General features: G+C 37.0%; 1 protein-coding gene across 5 annotated transcripts in view; it reads right to left on the reverse strand.

Annotated features, from left to right (window-relative positions):
* samd4a (sterile alpha motif domain containing 4A) overlaps nt 1–17,163 on the reverse strand; it is a 75,051-nt gene extending 57,888 nt beyond the window's left edge. For 2 of the 5 annotated variants that reach the window (XM_022673308.2, XM_022673306.2), the window contains exons 1-2: nt 16,906–17,162; nt 11,448–12,011 (exon numbers count right to left, since the gene is read on the reverse strand). In XM_022673308.2, coding sequence (XP_022529029.1) covers nt 11,448–11,643 — 196 coding nt within the window. In that variant the 5' untranslated portion in view covers nt 11,644–12,011; nt 16,906–17,162. Of the gene's footprint in view, nt 1–11,447; nt 12,012–16,905 lie in introns of all 5 variants that reach the window. The other 3 variants (XM_022673305.2, XM_022673304.2, XM_022673307.2) reach the window with 3 other exon arrangements.
* Between the last annotated feature and the right edge of the window lie 6,759 nt (nt 17,164–23,922).

Here is a 23,922-nt window from a genome sequence, read left to right on the forward strand (position 1 = left end):
GAGTGTTTTTATCCAAGTAAAATAGAAAAACAACAGCAAACAGCAGTTATTCACTCAGACAAAAAGAGAGGAATGAATTTATGCGATCAATCCACAGATCAGAAAAAAGGTCCAGAATCAGCCCTGAGTACAGAATAATTTATTCAGCACGCAGGATAAAAATCCATAAATCTCGAGGTTAGGATACGAGGTGCAAAATACTTCAAAAGCAATAACTATAGCCTTGTTTAAATATATTAATAGTATAGCTTGAAGGATACATTTAATGCACACTGAACTGAATGTATGTTCTTGCTGGAGAAAGAAGGGAATTGTGGCTGATTTGAATACTGTAAAGCCTCTAAAGGCTTCAATAACAACATTTTGTAAATTGATTTTAAACTTGTGTCTAACTTGTGCAATAGAGATTTAGAGAAATATCTACTCTGATTAATTAAACATTCAGTATTTTAGGTCCATTTACAGTGTTTACTGAACTATTTAAAATGTTAGTTTTGAAAGGAAGTTGTGTTTAAGTTGTTGGCGTATCTCTCTTTAAGGTCTATAGTTTAAATTCTTCAGCTGTTTCTCTGTCTGATTTCTTTATATATTGTGAATATATTTTGTGGGACAAATTAAACCAAATAGTAATAAAAGCCTTAATGTTTAATATTATATTATATGTACTCAGCAACCTATATTAAAGCCCTTAATAATAAAACCTTCATTTGAAAATTGCATTTTGTGTTTATTGTATTGTCTTTGACTAATATTTAAATTAGTTTGATGATGTGAAACAGTTAAGAGTAACAAAAAATAGAAATTATGAAGAGGGCAAATCATTTTCCACACCACTGTGTGTATATATTATATATTATATATACAGCTCTAGAAAAAAATAAGAGACCACTTGAAAATTAATGAGTTTCTTTGATTTTACCAAATTGAAAACCTCTGGAATATAATCAAGAGGAAGATGGATGATCACAAGCCATCAAACCACCAAACTGAACTGCTTGAATTTTTGCACCAGGAGTAAAGCAGCATAAAGTTATCCAAAAGCAGTGTGTAAGACTGGTGGAGGAAGAGAACATGATGCCAAGATGCATGAAAAAACTGTGATTAAAATCCACCAGGGTTATTCCACCAAATATTGATTTCTGAACTCTTAAAACTTTATGAATATGAACTTGTTTTCTTTGCATTATCTGAGGTCTGAAAGCCATTTCTCATTTTCTGTAAATAAATGCTCTAAATGAGAATATTTTTATTTGGAATTTGGGAGAAATGTTGTCTGTAGTTTATAGAATAAAACAACAATGTTCATTTTACTCAAATATAAACCTATAAATAGCAAGAGCTGCAGATATACACACACAGTGTGAGTAGTTGTTTTCTTGGTTTTACGGGTCAGTAGTGTTTATAGAGCAGTAATACAGTAGTTTTTATGTGGTTTATGACTCTCTCTCTGTGTGGGTGCAGTACGGGTGAAACACAGGCCACACTTAGACTTCAGCTGTCAGACAAAACAACTGTCTGAGACACGCGGCGACGGCGGCGGCGGCTGCCCAGTGTCCTTTTACAGTACCATCAATAAGCCCCGCCCACCCGGCTGCTCCGCCCCCACCGCGTCCAGACCTCCAGACGTTAGAGGTGTAGAAGCTCATGCAGATATATGACTATTCCATCTGCACAGGAGAAGCTGGACGGGACAGGAAACGCCTCCAAATCACCCATCCCCCGCTTTCCCTCGCTGATCTCAGACACTGGTCCAGACGTGACAACACAGGAACTCTCTCTCTCTCTCTCGCTCTCTCTCTCGCTCTCTCTCTCGCTCAGTGGTAGAGACACATGGCTGCACTTAGAGAGTCCCATTCACAAAATTCACTCTCCACCTACTGATCCCACTGCAGGACACTCACGTCTCTCACATCTGTAAACCCATATAAACCACAAATAATCATAATAATAATAATCAATAACAGCCTTCAGTGTTTCAGATATGATGGAATAATATTAATATAAGTATGACTAAAGGTATGAAGTACAGCACTAACTCAAAAGTTTGGACACACATTCTCAATGACCCTTGTTCATTAATTCACATTCAATCATTCAACATTTCTACTTACTAGAATTACTCTTATCTAGCACTTTTCTGTCACTCAAGTCACTCAAGGACGCTTACAGTTACATTCTACACACACACACTCAACACCAGTGTTATATCTGACAACAATTTGTGCATTTAGTTTTAGTCATAATTGGTCATAATGAGTCATCAGAAATGTTTTTAGTTTTAGTCTCGTTTTAGTCGACTAATTATCATAAGAATAAAGTCGACTTAAAACTACAGTCAGTTCAGTCGACCAATACGTAAAGGATGTAAATGTTTAGTCGACTCCAGGTTTTGTATCTGACTGCGATGCTGCAAAAGAGACAGGTTCTGATTGGAGGACTACCCCACTTGTCCCGCCTCTCTACCTACGCTAAAGTAGTAGTGATTGGATCTCTTCCTAATTCAGGGGTTTTATTACAGAGTCTGTGGCCTGTGACTTCAAATATATTTCTCCTTCTGGCCCCCAACAAAAAAAGTTTGGACACTCCTGTCCTAATTGGTCTCTACCTTTCAAAAAACGAATGTAAACCAGTTATGATTGGATGTCGTCCCTGCCAAACATTTTCGTCTCGTTTTTATTCAATGATAAAAATGTCAGTTCATTTTGTCATTGTTTTTATTATTTGATGCTGTTTTTATGTAGCATTTCGTTTGCATCTTGAAAAAAAAAAAGGTTTGTTGACAAAAACTGACAAAAATTATTCCTCAACGATATTAACACTGTTCAACACACACCGGTGGGAAGCGGCAGCCAATAGCACACAGCTTACTCTCAACCGGAAACAACAGTCCACCTAGTGGACTGCAACAAGATGATGCTGCAGCTCTTTGGAGGTGGTCTGTGGATTGTCCTTGACTGTTCTCACCATTCTTCTTCTCTGCCTTTCTGATATTTTTCTTGGCCTGCCACTTCTGGGCTTAACAAGAACTGTCCCTGTGCTCTTCCATTTCCTTACTATGTTCCTCACAGTGGAAACTGACAGGTTAAATCTCTGAGACAACTTTTTGTATCCTTCCCCTGAACAACTATGTTGAACAATCTTTGTTTTTAGATCATTTGAGAGTTGTTTTGATGAGCCCATGATGCCACTCTTTAGAGGAGATTCAAATAGGAGAACAATTTGCAATTGACCACCTTAAATACCTTTTCTCATGATTGGATACACCTGGCTATGAAGTTCAAAGCTCAATGAGGTTACCAAACCAATTTTGTGCTTCAGTAAGTCAGTAAAAAGTAGTTAGGAGTATTGAAATCAATAAACTGATAAGGTCAAATTTTGGTTTAATGCATATTGCACATTTTCTGTTAGTACAATAAACCTCATTTCAATCCTGAAATATTACTGCGTCCATCAGTTATTAGATATATCAAACTGAAATGGCTGTTTCAAACACCCAAATATTTACAACTAAAAATGATTAAGATTAATAGGGATGCCCAAACTTTTTCATATGACTGAATATGTCCATCTAATCAGCTCCACTGATTATATAGTTTAATCTGTATTGGTATAATAATTACAGACTGTAGTTCTGTATCTGTTTCTCAGTATATTTTATAATTTTCCTCCTTATTTTCACCCTGTTCTTCAATACTCAGGACCCCACAGCTATTATTATTATTATTATTATTATTATTATTGTTTAGGTGGTTATTATTCTCAGCACTGCAATGATTAGCACGTGTGTTGTTCTGATAGTACTAGTGGATCAAAATTGCAATACAAAAAAGAAATCTGATTAGTTTTGAGTAAAATAAAGTGTAACAGGTTCTAAAAGGAGAAAAGAACAGTACAGTATTTAGTCTATAAACTAACCGCAAGGCATCTGCTCTCTCCCCCGAGGATTCCTCGACCCACATAAACAGCCCTGAACTCTGAAACTTATCATAAAAACTGACTCAGCTGCTGATGTCATCCAACCTCAGCATATTTGGAAAGCTGAAGCAGACGCTGTCTTCACACCTACACTTTAGACGACAGCTAAATCAGCATGTTTAGACTACCCAAATCCATTCAGCTCCACTGTACACTGCTGTACCCTGCAGCTCAGCATGGCTTCAGAGACACTGAGAATCTCCCTCAGGAAAAATAAGAGCTAAACGCAGATTCACAGCCGGAGATAAAGATACTGGAGAAGAATATTAAAGCATTAATCAGATTATACATGACAGATCTGAGGCTTTTACACCAAAACCAAGAAGAAGAAGATTCCCAGATCAAGTTTAAACCAAAACCACAGCAATAAAACCTCACTGTAGACCCAAAACATCTGCCTAAACCCTACTGTAACTTCAAACACATCAATTCACTTTTTTATATTAGAATTCAATGTTTTAAACATTGTTTAGGATGGTTGTGAAACAAACAGTAGTATTGCTTTCGCTTTGTCTAAACTCTTGATATAAAAACCTTTAGATATAAACTTTACACCATCTTTTTTCAAGTTTTGTAAAAACAGTATGTAAATTGATCACATTAAAGTGTTACCTCAGAGGACAGCTTGGGTATAAGCTTTAGTATACTAAGTATAAGTTGTGAGATGTTGTGAGATCTTTTGAGTGAGTTCATGATTAGCTGCTATAGAAGCGCAAAACTTATTATTTGAAAGTTCTGACTCGCCACCGACAGTAGATATAGATCCCTCTCTCAGAAGAAGTCTGCTGGCTAATCCTGCTGTGTACTGTCTGAGGTCTTTAACATTTCTTCAACTGATCTAGTGGGCGGGGCTCTGTTGGGGTTGACAGTTAAGGGGTGAAGCCACAGGAATTTTTTTTCTGACACCACAACTCTTTCAGCTTATTCAAAGAAAACAGTTGGATGTTTTTTTTTTTTGGTGATTGGAGTGTTTATAGTTTATATAAGGGCAGTCGAGACTCAAGTAAAAATACAAAACATGCAAAAAGTTAGTTTTTTTTTATAATATGTTCTCCTTTAACAAAAAATATTTGTACATAATTGTTGATGTTATCTATGTAATCATACCTAGACAAAACAACAAAACATCAATCACATGTTATGATGAAATCAGTGTGGTGCAGCCTGAAACAGCACACAGTGCCAGCTGCTCTGAAGTTCATGCTCAGGTCCAGGAGGTGAAAAAAGGCCAAGCGGTTTGCTTTTGCTGTTTTTTCACATTCATGTCACACGAGAGAGAGAGAGAGAGAGAGAGAGAGAGACAGAGACTAGAGAGAGAGTACAAGCGCCTAACCCTGAATTCACACTGGAAAGTGAAAGACGACCGGCAGCGGTGTGTGGACACTTTGAATTATCTGTGTGTGCTCCAACTTCCAGTCAGAGCTAATCTTCTCTGCGGGGGCTAATCAGTAGCGAGTTGCTAATCGCAACAGTGCTACAGCTACACTTTCGGTACGGGGTCACGGTGCGTTTACACGTACCGAACCCTGACCTCTGTACTGTACGGTTCTTAATGAATGCATGTACCACTACACCGCTACTGGTTACCTGTGCCGCCATGGTGCTGCTAATCTTCAATACAATTATTTTACAGAATTCATTCACTCTGAATTGAGACAGCACCACAACATTGAAAAAAAATCTCAAAATAACCTACAGACTCATCTTCCTCACTCCTGTATGAGCTCTCTGAGCACAGTAACAGAGGAGTGCATCACTCCGAGAGTGAATAAACACTCCCCCAGGCAGGGACGCGCTGGGCGGGAGGGTGATGCGCAGACAGAAGCCGATACGTTGCATCACTCGGGTCAGAGAACAGGACTGCTGCTGCTGCTGCTGCTGCTCCACAGACGGGAATAAGTAGGTCAGTGTGGATTCCGTTCATTAGTGCAGTTCTTTCCAAAGAGTTGCGTCTTTCCACTCCGACTTCCAGCTGCAGAGTTAACCCCGTCAGCACCACTTCCAGCAGAATTTAGAGCCGATTTTATACACATTTACAGCAGCAGACAAACATCTGGACACACCTCTTCTTCTTATTCAGTGCGTTTTCTTTCTTTTTATGAGTTTTTTACATTGTAAATTTGATACTGAAGACTGTACTAAAGCTCTCTCTCTCTCTCTCTCTCTCTCTCTCTCTCTCTCTCTCTCTCTCTCTCTCTCTCTCTCTCTCTCTCTCTCTCTCTCTCTCTCTCTCTCTCTCTCTCTCTCTCTCTCTCTCTCTCTCTCTCTCTCTCTCTCTCTCTCTCTCTCTCTCTCTCTCTCTCTCTCTCTCTCTCTCTCTCTATATATATATATATATAGCTTTACTACAGTCTTCAGTATCAGTATATATATATATATATACCCAGATGTTGTCCAATGTGGACCCAGACTTAATTTAAAGCGGAGGAACTTTTCTTGTCTTTACAGTTTACATGCTTTTTAGTGGCGCAGTAAACTCACAGACCAATCACGTGTGCTGTAAGATCACCAAACGCTCTCCTCTCCCAATCAGATCCATGAAGATGCGGGAGGGCGGAGCCACACACAGGCGAAGTACACAGTGAGAGAAGCAGCAGTCGGAGAATAAAAACGAGAATTCAGATGGTGCACACCAGAAAAAGAAAAGAAATTAAATACTACCATTATAAAACATACTAACAGTAATAATGATATCTAAAATAAAACCGCAATTTTTTAACAAAGCTGAAATTCTGGCAAAGTTTAACAATCTCCATTTCTCCATATATTGTAAGATTTGTCATTCAAGTAATTATCATGACAGACAGGGCTAAATCTAATATAAATAAAATAAATAAAATAAATATATATATAGCATTTTGAACATTCACATTAATAGACTCGATAAAAGTTAAATTATTCAGAGTGTTTCCATTTATTGTATGATTGTATGAAGTCGATAATGTTTATATTGTGACAGGCCTCTTTAAAACAATAAATATTGTTGAAATATACTGAATAGTATTTGTAATTTGTTTTGTCTTTCAGTTGTTGATAAAACACTGACAGAACTACTAGAATTATACTTTAGATTCTTCTAAATAAGTATCACATGTATCTTTGAGTTCAGATCTGCAGACTCTTGGTGAGATTTTAATCTCAGTGTCTTCATGAGGGAGAATCTCCTGGAATAGTTTTCCCAGCGTCTTGAAGGAAGGAGTTCCTGGAGGTGCTGAACAATAGCTGCTGCTTTTCCTTCACGCTGTGAAGCTCCAGCTCATCCCAATTAAATCACCTCAAATCACCACCTCAGTTCATCAGGTTTAGATCAGGGGATTAATGTAGAGGAATAACACTTTTTCTCAACTGTTTACTATGTAATTCTATACGTGTCGCTTAATGGTTTTCATGTCTTTAATATTATTCTACATAAAACTTTAAAGAAAAAAACATTAAACAAAAATTCACAATCAATGCAGGAGACCCTGCCCACACATGGCATCATTATTTAGCTTCAACATAATGTGGCAAAAGTCATGGGACACAATACTAGTATATGTATATCTATTTTAGACATATATAAACATGTACAAAACCAACTCAGTCCAGACAGCCTGTATATAAAAGTGTGCTGAGCTCCAGAATTGAACCCATTCAGTAAAAGCTCATAGTGAAACCACTGGACTTCCCCAGAGCAGCACATGACCAGCCGTAAGCACTGTTTATCTACTGAATTAAACTCACTACTGATTTCTCCAACAGTCTGAGTCACAGTGAGACACACACACACACACACACACACTACAGTCTCAACAGACTCAAAAGGTCATAAAAGCTGCGCGCATTCTCTAGAGTGATTGAGTGAAGAGAGCGAGAGAGATCTACGCTAAACTGCACTACATACACTTCTCTAAACAAAAAGGTGTGGGTCAAAATATCAACATTACGATTTAACGACACGCTGTTTGGCAGAGCCCAGTGTCTGTGATTGGTCCAAAGACTTTGTTACAGCCAATCAGTGTACAATGTCGCTTCACAATGACATAATTAATTTCTATAAAGTCAAGAAAAAGAAAATCAGACATGAAAACGATTAAGAGACACATCAATCCTCCGATCTAAACCTGAAACCTGATGATCTGAGTTGGTGATTTGAGGTGATTTAATTGGGATGAGCTGGAGCTTCACAGCATGAAGGAAAAGCAGCAGCTATTGTTCAGCACCTCCAGGAACTCCTTCCTTCAAGCCGCTGAGAAAACTACTCCAGGTGACTCTCCCTCATGAAGACACTGAGATTAAAATCTCACCAAGAGTCTGCAGATCTGTCCTCTAAGATAAATGTTCTGCCTCCTGGCACCGGCTGCTATGCTATGCAGAGTCTATGTGTATATATATATATATATAAGTCATTATCAGTACAGTGATGGCAGCGCTTGGAGCTGAAGCTATAAGCATTATAGGCTGTAAACAGAGGTTTTTAATAAGCTTCTTGTGCACTTTTTAAGTTATTAATGCCTCGTTTTAAATGTCAGGGCTCTCCGGATTCTAGTAAGGAGGTGTGGAGCTACTTTGAGCTGGATAACGGTGTAAAAAGTGATTTATCAGGGTAAATTATACCCCATACCACCCAGTCTGAAGGGTGTTTGTTGGATAAACTGTTAAAATTTCTGGATCTCTGAACGCTGTGGGAGAACGGAGCTGTGCTATTCATCAAAGATAAGAACTTTTTATCATGTTTTACTACAACAAAAGTCCATTTTACATGCAATGTCTCCTTAAATATAGTCTTTTATATTAAATTTACAATGTAAAAAAAATATACAAAGAAAGAAAAACACACTGAATGAGAAGAATGTCCACTGTGGATGGTAATATTAGCTTCTATGGTGTGTTTCCGGTACACACGTCACTCTGTGGATGGAGTAATATTAGAATGGAATGTCTCAACTCCTATAGTCCATGTCTCACTCACAAGATAACACCTCACAACTCATGTTGAGTGGTAATCATAGCCTTCTGTGATGTAATCCTTGTATACACAACACAGTGGATTGAGGAAACACACACAAACATCCATCTGCTCATCCAAACACCAGCCAGCACGCTACTTCATTGGCTGATCTGGTTACCAGGGTTTTTGTTACCATGGCCACGCTCTCTCCTCACGCAACAACACGGACCACTGCAGACCGTCCACCCCAACATCATCATCATCATCATCAGCACCGCTGCAGCTGGACCCGCACATCCCTCACGTACCCAACAGATACCCAAATAAATATACCTCATCCCAGAGACTACATATATACATCCATACATACATAATATAACCACAGTACTGATATTATACACTGCACTGAAATGCAGTACAATTACTGCACATATTATATACTAACAGACACTTCAATAAACCCTACTGCTTTATAACAAAATAAAATTTAAATTAAAATAAAATTATGTCTAGCATCACTACTGTCAGCTGCTCAGAAGCAAGTGAAATCCCAAAAACAGTAAAAATATATAATTCTACTCATTTTGAAGTCAGTTTTAATAACATTCTAAATAATTTTATCTACTAAACGTATTTATTTAAGGACTTTTAATTTTACAACGTCATGAAGATAATTTAGCTTTTCTATGAAGACATAATTGTTGGACACTTTAGACACTTTTAGTAGATAAAACTAATTTTACCTAGCTAGCTACCCATCTATCTGTCTGCCTCTATGTCTGTCTGTCTGTCTATCTATCTATTCATTTATCCATATATATATCTATGGATTTCTCTCTGTCTATCGGTATACTTAACTACCTACCTACCTACTTAGATATGACTACTGTATCTACCTATTACATTTACAGCTCTGGAAAGAAATAAAAGTCCACTTAAAAATGATGAGCTTCTTTGATTTTACCAAATGAAAAACCTCTGGAATATAATCAAGAGGAAGATGGATGATCACAAACCATCAAACCACCAAACTGAACTGCTTGAATTTTTGCAGCAGGAAAAAAGCAGCATAAAGTTATCCAAAAGCAGTGTGTAAGACTGGTGGAGGAGAACATGATGTCAAGATGCATGAATTAAAACTGTGATTAAAAACCACCAGGGTTATTCTACCAAATATTGATTTCCGAACCCTTAAAACTTTATGAATATGAACTTGTTTTCTTTGTATTATTTGAGGTCTGAAAGCTCTGCATCTTTTTTGTTATTTCAGCCGTTTCTCATTTTCTGCAAATAAATGCTCTAAATGACAATATATTTATTTGGAATTTGGGAGAAATGTTGTCTGTAGTTTATAGAATAAAACAACAATGTTCAACAATTTTACTCAAACATAAACCTATAAATAGCAAAATCAGAGAAACTTGTACAAAAACTGTTTAGCTGCTTAGAAGCAAGTGAAATCCCAAAAAAAATAAATCCTGTAAAAATACATAATTATACTCATTATTTGGACTTGTTTCTCAACAGGTTTACATGTTTTAAATCATTTATTTAGTAATTTTACCTACTTTGGAGACTATTTTGCCATGGAACACACTGCATGTATCCCTCCCTACACAACGTTCAAACCACCGACTGATAACAACCTAACAAGAACTCGCTGAGACATCCAACAAGACAATGCAAAACCACCTGCTGCACACATTACAAAGACAAAGACAGTAATGGACTGGCCTGCCTGCCAGTGTAGTATTTGGAGAATTTTAAAATAAAATAAAAAATGTGACAACTACCGACCAATACCAACCCCAACCAGCACCTGCTCTGTGCCCAATCACATGCTGTAAGCTCTTATGCCCAGATCAGACTATACAATTTTAGACTGATTTTGATTAAGTGCGTCGGATGCGAATTTCATTGTCGCGAGTGTAGTGTGACACAGTTAAAGAGCAGTAATTTGACGTGAGCAACGCCATCAGCGCGTCCGACAGAAAGACTCTAGCATGTTAGTATTTTTTGTATTTTATCACTTAGTTTGACATGCTGCTCCACGACGAGCTCCCTAACTCTGACCAATAGGAAGACAGAGCGCTCTGTGGTGCACAGATGTAAACACAAGAAAAACAGGACCAGAAAAACAGAAAAAATAATCTAATAATCTATTTCATCCAGGAGATATTCTACAGACACTGAAACCTAAGTAGCTACATCTTTACCATACCTCAAGTTCTCTCTGGAGTACACAAAGCATGTAATGTCCATTTTTTTTTTTTTCTGAGCACAAACGCACTTCCATCACGCAAAGCGCTTCTGTAGCCGTGATGATCAGATTCTACGCTTCTCCCCCGCGGTGACCTACGAACTCACGCGAGGACGCGGACGATGATTGGTCGGTCACTAACGTGTAGTGTTGCCAGATACCCGAGAATGACGCAAAACGAAGATAACTGCTTAAACTGACATAGTGAACATTGTGAGAGACAAAAATGTTGTGTAGTCCGAGCTTGGCATTAGAGGAGGCCGGAGAAGTCTCTGTTCTTACCTGGGTTATTGGCGTCCACTTCCAGAACATGCAGCTCCGTGCACTCGGCCAGGGAATGCTCCAGACAGAGCTGCAGGAAGCGGGCCTGAGTCCGGCTGACCCGCTTCAGCAGAGACAGCAGAGCCACCGTCTGCTCGCACTCGTTCCAGCCCTTAAACCAACTGGCCAGCACGCCCACCTGGTCACGAAACATCATGGTCTGGTGGGCAGGTACGGCTTTACTGAGCGGGAAATAGAGCGACGGCACTTCAGTGGCACTCTGAGTAAACCTTACAGATCCAGAAGATAGCCCTCCCTGGCTTATCTTCCTCACGTCTTAACGCAGGTCCAGCTCCATGCTCTGGTTCTGAGGTTTGATGGATACTAGAAGCTCGAGTGTTGTGTCTGTATCGTTGGTTTATTTCGCCTGGTTGGCCGTTGAGATGCTGCTGATCTTCTATAAAGCTCTGTGTGGTGAAGACGAACCGGAGCTCAGAAACGCCCCTCAGCTCACGCCGTCCACCAGTGCAGAGTTTCAGTGAAGCTTTAGTGCTGGTGGCATCCTCCACAGGGAATACCTTAAATCTGTAATGAAGAAGAATTAACAAAACAGTTAGATATAATAATCAGGGTTCATCCACAATTTAACCCATTTTTCATTTTTCAACTAAAACTATAATTAAAACCGACATATTATAGTAGGTCTAAAACGAGTCAGATAAAATGTTGACACAATCTTTGATAATAAATAATAAATTACTAAATTAACTCTGAGCTGATGTATTTTTTTTTTTAGCTCAAAATAGAATTTCTCCATCTATAAACTGAAACACATGGAAAATTCCATGACTTTTCCCAAACGTTTTTGGGTGTTTTTTTATTTTTCCCAAAACTTATCCAGGCCTGGAATTTTTTTCCAGGTTTTTCATGACCTTTTCCAGGTTTGACGAGACAAGACAAGACAAGACAAGACAGATTGAGTAGTGGAAAGCCATCGCCGTGGTGCCTAGAGAGCAGAGAGGGTTAATTGAGGACCTTGCTCAAAAGTCCAAGAGTGGCAACCCATCAAACCTGGGTATCAAACCCACAACCCACAACCATCAAACCTGTGGGATAGTGTTTGAGTATCAGGGTTGCCAGGTCCAGACAAAATCCCTAGCTCAGCCTTTGATTGGAATGATGATTAGTCATTTTATGCTACTTATATACTGATATGACAGCATAGTAATGCATCTACATTCTTAAAAATAGCAAAAAACTTCTTATAATTAAGAATAAGCAAACATTGAAATTGAAAATTGATAACAATAACAAGTGGAGGGTTAGCTTGTGGCAAGAGAGTTAGAACAAAGCATGTTGAATACGCTAAAAAATGACGACAATAACATTGTCCAACTATTGTCCTATTTACAATGTATTACAACGAGTATTGATTCGAGACCCCAGTATCTCACATTGATTTCTGATCTAGTGCTGGTTGAATCCTCCACAGGGAACACCTTTAATCTTTAAAGGATAAGCGACACACAGTTAGAGGTAATACATCTGATCTGATCCTCAACCAACACACACTCCCACTGTGTCTAACATGATTGCTATCTCACTGTAGGGCAGTGTTCGAGTGCCTAAGAGAAGGTTGCCAGCCCCAGACAAAATCCCCAGGCCAGCATTTGCTGATAAAAGCAGCCCAAATGGTGCTTCCACCAATACAATCCCAAATAAAACAAAAATAAGGACAGTAGGGAACAATGTATATAAACTAATTTGAATATAAACCCTATATATATTAATAGGGGTAACTCTGTACTGTTGTGCACCCAAAGAGGTGTTTGCAAAAAAAAGAAAGTCACAAAACAACACCTGAAACCCTTTTAGTGCTTGGATATTTCATAAACACTTTAATGTCCCAACTTTGCTTGGAATGTGTTACTGACCTGAAATGCGGAAATGGATATACATTAATAAATAAAATGTATTAGAGTTGAGCAGATAAAACTGCCTGCAATCAATTAAAAGTCAAAGTAAATGTAAGAAAGACTGTATATTTTATTTATTAGCATTTTCCATGCTGTTCCACCCAGTTCCATTCTGCCACTGTCTCGCTCCACACACTGTGAATTCACCCAGTCACACTGAGGACAGTCATGTGGTGTATACTGTATGTCCACCGTTACGCAGCCCGGCACAACGCCAGCCACAGATGCCCTCTTCTAAAACTGGCTGCGTTAGGAAACTGCGACACTGCTGCACTGTTGCTTCAGTCTGAGTAAACGGACGGGGGGTTAACACCAGCGTACACAGCACTGCACATTACGCAAAGCAGAGAGTCCAGAGAGAGAGAGAGAGAGAGACAGAAAAACGACAATTGCAGCACTAATCCCATCCCAGTTCCACTCAGCCTGACCCTCCTCTTCCTCTCGGAACAGTCCAGAGGCAGAGAGCAGAAGGATAAAAATAACCCAGCCCTGCTGGGAGCGGCTCACTGACACACATTATGGTGGGAGACGCTTTCAGACGGTGCCTGAACCAAAGCAGACCAGCCTGAGGAGGTACGGGTGGGCCACGGGTGATCCAATAACATTACTGGTCAGAATCTGAGCTGGTCAACCAACTTAACCCACTTGAACTTGGTCATACTGTTCATACTAATCAACCAGCATGATACAGCTTGGTTATACCAACTTGCTCACCAGTTAAACCACCAATCAAACTCATAAAACGCGTCAAGCATCAAAACTTTTGACCCTATAATGCTATTGGACAAAATCTGAGCTGGCCAACCAACTTGAACTTGGTCATACTGTTTATGGTAGTCAACCAGCATGCTTCAGCTTGGATATACCATCTTGCTGAGCAGCTAAAGCACCAAACAAACTCATCAAATACAAATATCTGCCCCTATAGCATTACTATCAGAATCTTAGCATGTCAACCAGGTGAACCTGCTTTGAGCTTGGTGTTGCTGTTCTTGGTGGCCAACCTACTCAACCAGCATGGTCCAACTTGGTTAAACCATCTTGTTGACCAGTTAAAACAACAATCAAACTCATTAAAACATACCAAGCATCAAACATTTGACCCTATAACGTTACTGGTCAAAATCTGAGCTGGTCAATCAACTTAACCTGCTTGAGCTTCGCGTTTAAGCTACTTAACCAGCATGACCAGGCTTGGTTATAGTAATTATCTGTTTCTAGAGCAGCAAACCAAACATTTGATGCTATACAACCAACTTAGCCCACTTGAACTTGGGAATACTGTCCATGCTAGTCAAACAGTATGACACAGCTTGGTTATACCATCTTGCTGACCACCTAATGCAAAAACAAACTCATCAAACACACACATTTGACCTTATAGCAGCCAACAGCTTTAGCGGTCAAATTCTAAGCTGGTCAACCAATTTAACCCACTTGAACTTGGTCATACTGTTAATGCTAGTTAAACAGCATGAACTAGCTTAGCTTACACCATCTTGTTGACCAGCTAATGCAACAAACAAACTAATCAAACACAAACATTTGACCCTGTAGCAGCCAACTTAACCTGCTTGAGCTTGGTGTTGCTGGTCTTGGTGGCCAATCTACTCAACCAGCATGGTAAAGCTTGGGTTACACTGGTTTTCTAGCTAGCCTGGCCATGTTGACCATGCTTGCAGACCAAACAAACCACCAATCAAACTCAAACCAAACATTAACTTGTCAAACTCTAAGGCAAATTGGCCACAGTAGTTATCTACCCAGCTTGGTCAGGTTGACTATGTTTTTAGAGCAACTAAATCAAACAGTTGTCCCTATACAACCAACTTAGCCCACCTGAACTTAGTCGTACTGTTCATGCTAGTCAACTAGCATGGTCCAGCTTGGTTATACCATCTTGTAGACCATCTAAGCCACCCAACAAACTTGTCAAACACAAATATTTGAGCGTACAGCATTACTGGTCAAAATCTAAGCTGGTCAACCAGCATAACCTGCTTGAGCTTGGTGTTGCTGGTCTTGGTGGTCAAGCTACTCAACCAGCATGGCCAGGCTTGGTCATAGTAGTTATCTACCCAGCTTATTCAGGTTGAGCATGTTTGTAGACCAGCTAAACCAAACATTTGATACTATACAACCAACTTAACCCACTTGAACTTGGGCATACTGTCCTTTCTAGTCAACCAGAATGATACCGCTTGGTTATACCATCTTGTTGACCAGCTAAAGCACCAAACAAACTTATCAAACACAAACATTTGATCCTATAGCATTACTGGTCAAAATCTAAGCTGGTCAACCAACTTGACCCACTTGAACTTGGGCCTATTTATACCATCTTGACCAGCTAATGCAACAAACAAACTAATCAAACACAAACATTTGACCCTATATAGCAGCCAACCTAACCTCCTTGAGCGCTGGTGTTGCTGGTCTTGGTGGCCAATCTACTCAATCAGCATGGTTATGCTTGGTGTAACTGATTTTCTAGCTAGCTTGGCCAAGTTGACCATGCTTGCAGACCGTCTAAACCACCAATCAAATATAAACCAGACATTTGAACCTTTGTAGAGCAGCTAAACCAAACTTTTGACCCTGAACAACCAACTTAACCAACTTGAACTTGGGCATACTGCTTATGCTGTTCATGCTAGTCAACCAGTATGGTCCAGCTTGGTTATACCAATTTGTTGACCAGCTAAAGCACCAAACAAACTCATCAAAACACAAACATTTGACACATAGCATTATATCTGTTGAGCTGTTGAGCATATTGAGCTGTTTAACCAAACATTTGAACGTTTGTAGAGCAGCTAAAACAAACTTTTCACCCTAAACAACCAACTTAACCAACTTAAACTTGGTCATACTGCTTATTCTGTTCATACTAGCCAACCAGCATGGTTCAGCTTGGTTATACCAACTTGTTGACCAGCTAAAGAACCAAACAAACTTTTTAAAACACAAACATTGACCCTATAGGATTACTGGTCAAAATCTGAGCTGTTTAACCAAACATTTGAACGTTTGTAGAGCCGCTAAAACAAACTTTTCACCCTAAACAACCAACTTAACCAACTTAAACTTGGTCATACAACTTGTGTACCCTCTAAACCACCCAACAAACTCATGAAACGCCTCAAGTATCAAACATTTGACTCTATAGCATTACTGGGCAGAGTCGGTCAGAGTTGGTCAGGCAGTTTAACCAGCTTGAACTGGCCATACTATGTATCTATATGTATCTAAGTGTATCTATGTGTATCTAAGTGTGCGCGTTTTACTCAGCAAATAAATACTCTTCGCTTTATCAAATAAAACTTTAAATAGTGTTCCTAAAATGCTTTTAAACGCCCTCAGTAGATCTGAAACTCTCCCCCGCTGTCCCTGAAGAGCTGGAGCTGGAGGATCAGCAGAGCCCTGAAGCGCTGAAGCTCCGCGGCTCCAACAGGCGATAAAAGCGGCTGTAAAGTTGCGCAGATCCGCGGGAAGTTACTCACGTTCTCGCAGCGCCGCATCCGCGCCGAGCTGCTCCGCTTCTCGGGCTGTTTTCACTCCGCGCGGAGGGCTGAACCCCTTCCCTGCGGGTCGCCGCGTTTCACCATCCTCGCCTCAACTTCTCCTCCTCTCTGAGCTGCGGAGCTGCGCGGAGGGACGGAGGACAGCGCCGCCGCTTCCCACATGCGAATCATTAACACGCAGCAGCAGCAGCATTACGTCAGCGGCCTGGCAGCACCAGGAAGCACAAAAATAGAGAATGGAGGAATGGAGAGAGAGAGAGAGAGAGAGAGAGAGAGAGGGAGAGGGAGAGAGAGATAGAGTCCGCACCGCCCCCGCACAGACAAGGAATAACCCGCATTCACAAAAATGAAAGAGAAAAAAAAAAAAAAAGATTTATCCCGGGATAAATTACTATACAGAGGAACAGAGGAAAAATGAGCAAAAAATATATTAAATATACTAATGACTAGTAAATAAAGTCTCATATAAGAATGGTACAGTCTTACTCTGTCTATAAATGTGATCCGCTTTAATTTAGGATTGTAGAAACCGGATTATTAAGGTTACAATAGGAGTCACTCTGCCTGCAGCGCGCGTTCCTAACACCAGGGGACGACATAACTCAAAAAACTGAATTGTAAAAAAAAAGGCAAAAACACGTAAAATAACCAAAAAAAAAAGTAAATAAATAAATAATAAAAAATAAAATAAAATAACTGAAAAGGGTAAGAGCAAAATTAATAATACTCATAACAATAGTAAAAAAAAGAAATAAAAATATAATAATAATAATAAGAAGAAGAAGAGGAAGAAGAAGAAGAAGAAATAAATAAACAATAAATAAGAAATTAAAATAAGTAAAATTAAATAAAAGTATGTAAAATAAATAAATAAATAAATACATAATAATAATAATAATAATAATAATAATAATAATAATAATAATAATAATAATAATAATAATAATAATAATACATTTTACCAGTACTCCAAAACAAACTAATACGTAGGTGTAAGTTTACATGTTCACATTCAGGGACACACTTCTAAATATTTTCCTCTTTCATTTAATTAGAGAGAGATAGAGAGAGGGAGAGAAAGAGAGAGAGAGAGAGAGAGAGAGAGAGAGAGAGGGAGAGAGAGAAAGAGAGAGAGTCCGCACCGCCCCCGCACAGACAAGGAATAACCCGCATTCACAAAAAAGAAAGAGGAAAAAAAAATTAAAGATTTATCCCGGGATAAATTACTATACAGAGGAACAGAGGAAAAATGAGCAAAAAATAAATTAAATATACTAATGACTAGTAAATAAAGTCTCATATAAGAATGGTACAGTCTTACTCTGTCTATAAATGTGATCCGCTTTAATTTAGGATTGTAGAAACCGGATTATTAAGGTTACAATAGGAGTCACTATGCCTGCAGCGCGCGTTCCTAACACCAGGGGACGACATAACTCAAAAAACTGAATTGTAAAAAAAAAAGGCAAAAACACGTAAAATAACCAAAAAAAAGTAAATAAATAAATAATAAAAAAATGAAATAAAATAACTGAAAAGGGTAAGTGCAAAACTAATAATACTCATAATAATAGTAAAAAAAAAAATATATATATAATAATAATAATAATAATAATAATAAGAAGAAGAAGAAGAAGAAGAAGAAGAAGAAGAAGAAGAAATAATAATTAAATAATTAAATAAATCTTAAACTAAGAAAGAGCCCAATAACAAAGAAATTAAAATAAGACCCACAATAATATGTAAAATTAATACATTACTAAATAAATAAAAATACACTTTGCTCCAAAACAAAATAATACGTAGGTGTAAGTTTACATGTTCACATTCAGGCACACACTTCTAAATATTTACCTCTACCACTTAACTTACCACAGACAAGGAATAACCCGCATTCACAAAAAAGAAAGAGAAAAAAAAAAAAAGATTTATCCCGGGATAAATTACTATACAGAGGAACAGAAGAAAAATGAGCAAAAATTAAATATACGAACTCCTGCCCAGTAAACAAAGTGTCCTATAAAAATGGTACAGTCTTACTCTGTCTATAAATGTGATCCGCTTTAATTTAGGATTGTAGAAACCGGATTATTAAGGTTACAATAAGAGTTACTCTGCCTGCAGCGCGCGTTCCTGACACCAGGGGGCCACAACGCACCAAACTCAAAAAACTAAATAAAAAAAAAAAATAACCAAACACAATAAATAATAATAAATAAATAAATAATAAAAAGGTCATTTAAAAAAAACAACTTAAAATGGTACAATAATAATAATGTTATAATAATAATAATTATAACAATAATACTGAAATTATTATTATTATTATTATTATTATTATTATTATTATTATTATTATTATTATTATTATTATTATTATTATTATTATTATTACCTGTCATACAAAATAAAATAAATAAGTGTAGGTTTACATTCAAGGACACTTCCCAACATTTTTAGGCAAGCATTATGTGGAAGAAGGGATTTAAAATAGTCAGTATAAATAAATAAATATATCGCTAAGAAATGATATGTAAAATAAATAAATAAATAAATAAATAATAATAATAACAATAATAATACCAGTAATACAAAATAAAACAGTTGACACGCTTCTGAACATTTTTCTCAATCACTTAATCTGTTATGTAGCCAAGCATTATGTGGAAGAAGTTATTGAAAACAGTATAATAGTATAGTATAAATATTTGAATTAAAAAAAATAACTTGAATTATAAAATGAAAAAGAAAAAGAAAAAGAAAAACAGAGGATTTTTATCCCGGGATAAATTACAGGAAGGAGGAGAAGAAAGGGGGAACCCAACCCTCCTAAAATAGATATTAAATTAACTTATACCCAGACAATTTAGGCTTATTATGTACATAAATGTGATCCGCTTTAAATTAGGAGTTAAGAAACCGGATTATTACGGTTTTAATAGGAGTTAATGTGTCTGCAGTGCGCGTTCCTGACACCAGGGGGCGGCATTGGCCTTTCCTCAACAGAAGCTCCCCATAACTCAATGCATACTATACTTTAAATATATATAATGTCATATAACTATTTATTTAGATTTATTTAGAAATAAAAATGAAACAAAACAGAATAACATCAATGGAATTCTGGGAACTCTGGGGTTCAGGGATTTACTATGAGACTAGGAAGAAATATGCACATTACCCTACAATCTCACTGATTTACCTAAAATATTTATATATAATAAAGATAATAAATATTTTTTTTTGTGTTGTAATGGATTTATATTATGTCTATATGCATACACTGCACAAATATGTATATAGAAATAATATTTATCCATTAAAACACAAAAAAGATTTTTATTTTCAATTAGAAGGTAAATCAATTAGATTATAATTATAGTCCATAGTTGCATAACATGTATTCTGGCTGTACTGTATAAGGGGGGGGGGGTGGGAGAATTTTTTTTAAGGTTGTTTAAAGGGGCACTAAACACACTGATTTCTGCAGACTCCTCCCTCAGCTTAAATTTGTAAAAAGGCTAAAAAAGGGGAGGGGTAGTTTGGGAGGGGCCCTGGGTGATGTATGGGTTTAGAGGCAGGGTTGGAGAGAGAGCTGATTGGCTGAGCAGCAGCAGCAGTGTGCCTCTAATAGCAAGATGTGAGACCCAGATGGTTGGTCGTCAGCAGGGGGGGGGGCGGTATAATTGGCAGATTGATTTGCATATTGTGATGACATCATACACACCTATAGCATAGTTGAACCTGAGAGGGAGCTACAGAGGCGGAAATTACCACAATAAAATCGTTTTTTCACTACAGGACACTCTAAAACTCAGCTCACTGGTGTCACTAAATCATTTTAAACATTTAATATCTAACCACCTTCAGACAGCATGTTCCTGTTTTACTTAATCTTATATATTCTTAACTTTTACTTTTTATTAAGTTTAAGTTTTTTTATTTCCTTTTTTTTTATTTGTTTCCTTATTTTATTATTATTATTATTATTATTATTTGTTTTTAATAGTTTTGTATTATTGCTTTTTAATTTATTTTGATTTTCTTTTAATATTATTACTATTATTTTTATATTATTATTATTGCTTTTATTTTTATTTTTTTAGTTCATTTATTTATTTGTATTTTTATTGTATTATGTAAAAGTTAGTTTTAGCTAATTGTAACTCATTTTTGTTGTATTAGTCTTATTTTCTTTTTATCTTAATTTTTTTATCAATTAAACCATACTTTATTATAATATTTAAATTTTATTTGTTTCTATTTTATTCTAATTCTTTTTTTTATATTTTATTTACTGTTATTTTAAAAATAATTAAATTTAGCTATTATATTCTTTGTCATGTCAATCCCTGTTTCTGTAAATGCTCGGCTACTTTGAAAATGAGGGTTGCCCTCAATGTACATCCGAGTCAAAATAAAGGTTGATTGATTGATTGATTGATTGATTGATTAAGCAGGACTGGTATGTTTTATTGCTTCAAAGGAACACATCTCAGCTATTAATAAAAATATATGTATGGTTTAGGGTTTAGTGCCTTTTTAAGTCTTTAAGTATTGATTGGATACATAATCAATGAGAATATGAGAACTTTTCCAATATATAAAATATCCACTTTTCCCCAATACATCTAAAACTAGTAAATCTATCTTCTTCTATTTTAATCCGCTGCTCCAGTGTGTCCTCGGGATCGGGTTTATTCAGAAAACGCCCAGTCAGCACTTTCCATACATCCTGACTGATTCATGGTGAGCAGCTGAGATGTATTCTTCACTCCAGATATACGATCATATGATCATATACCACGAAACATGAGTCTCGACCAGAGACAAACGCATTGATCTGCAAAATCCACAGATATTAAATATTAATGCTGAACTGATCAGGTTATTATTATTATAGGCAGGGGATGGGCTATAGCTGCATGTGTTTAGGAAGGTCAAGGACATTATTATTATTATTATAATTATTAAACATAGAAGTCCCTACTAGAGTTAAGCAAATTATAACCTCAGATCAGAAAATTTTATAACACATCTTATATATTTTCCTACATTATAAATAAATAGTGAAGTGATCCAGATTATGAAGAAACACATAAGGAATCATGTAGTAACTTAAAAACAGTGTTAAACAAACTAAAATACTCTGTGAAGAAGCTTTTAGATGCTCTTATCTGGGAAGCTGTTGTTGGAACTTGTGGTTTCTGAGGCTGGTAACTCTGATTAACTTATTCTGTACAACAGAGGAAACTCTTGCTCTTCCTTTCCTGAGCCAGCCCAGATGAGTGCCAGTTTCATCATTATAAAGTTTTTATGGTCTTTGCAGTGAATGCACCTGAGGATACTTTCAAAGCTCTTAAAATTCTTCTTTTCTGATTGACTGACCTTAATTTTTTCTTCACTTAGTTGAGTAGTTCTTGCCATAATTAAGCAATAATTCACTCGAGTTTTGTGCTATATATACGTGTAATATTGGCATTGCTGTGCTGTGGTTATAGATTAGCTACGCAGTGCAAATATTACACATTATAGCAGAAACCTTGCGTGTATTATTGCAATTTTACCACAGTTCCATTATCATTATCACTGTTTATTGAAATATTTTAAAGAGTTAAAAAGGAGGAGAAAATAGGATCTGTTTGGTTATAAAAACTCCGCCAGTTAAAATAGTTCCATTGCTGCTCTGTTTCTAGCTGAGCTGTTTGGCTTGTAAGCGCTGCATCGCTGCTAGGTTACCTGTATGTGGAGGAGTAACACAGTAATACATGGAGAGCTTCGATTACAGTGCATTACCGGCTGATAACGGTACTCATAAAACACTTCTCAGCCAATCACATTGCAGGGTCAGAACTAACTGGTGTAATCTGGATTAGAACATTACTCAAATATTCTCTATTCACTGTATACCTGTAACTCTACCTCTTCACTACTTTACTTTAACTGATGCTCTCAAACACATTATTAAGAGACAAGAAATTCAAGTAATTAACTCTTGATGAGTTCAGCACAGCTGTTAACTGAAAGCCTGAATTCCAGCTGACTCTACCTCATAAAACTGACTGAGAAAATCCAGCAGAGATGTGTAAAACTGAACATCTAAACAAGAGGAGCTACTTTAAAGAATCTAAAATATTAAACATATTCTGGTTTGTTTAACACTTTTTGTTTATTAAATAATTCTATGTGTTTTTCTCCATAGTTTGTCTCGTTCTTCCTTTTCCTGATTAGTGCCAGTTTCATCATTTTTCAACGGTTTTGATGGTCTTTGCAGTGACTGCACTTCTGGATACTTCTTGAAGTTTTTCATTTTGGATTGACTGACCTTTATTTTTACTTAAAGTATTTTTATTTCTTTATTTAGTTGAGTAGTTGTTGTTTCTCTTAATCTGGATTTTTAGATCCTTACTCAAATATTCACTATTCACTGTATACCTGTAACTCTACCTCTTCACTACTTTAGAACATATTTTAAATTAATGAAAAAACACTGAATTTAATGTGCGTCCAAACTTTTGACTGGAACAGTAAGATAAGGTTATTAAACACTGTTAAAATATTAAATATTTCTCTATAGTTATAGTCTACAGTTATTATAGTTATAGTATGGTATTATTATTTCACTGATGAAAAACACAGAAGCCCAACAGTTGAGTTGAGCCCAAAGTTGACTCGACTCTTGGTAACTCCGATAAACTTATGCTGTACAACTGAGGAAACTCTTGCTCTTTCTTTCCTGATTAGTGCCAGTTCTATCATTATAATGTTTTTGATGGTCTTTGCGGTGACTGCACTTAAGGATACTTTCAATGGTCTTGAAATTCTTCGTTTTTTTCCGACTGACTGCCATAATTAGAACATATTTTATAATAATGTGAGATAAAATAGTTAAATACTGTAATATTCCTCTACTGTTAGTTATTATAGTTATAGTATGATATTAATATTATTTCACTGATCCATGCACAGAAACCCAACAGCACAACTCCATTAAAA

Source organism: Astyanax mexicanus, chromosome 14 (assembly GCF_023375975.1).
Source record: "Astyanax mexicanus isolate ESR-SI-001 chromosome 14, AstMex3_surface, whole genome shotgun sequence".
NCBI lineage: Eukaryota > Metazoa > Chordata > Actinopteri > Characiformes > Acestrorhamphidae > Astyanax > Astyanax mexicanus.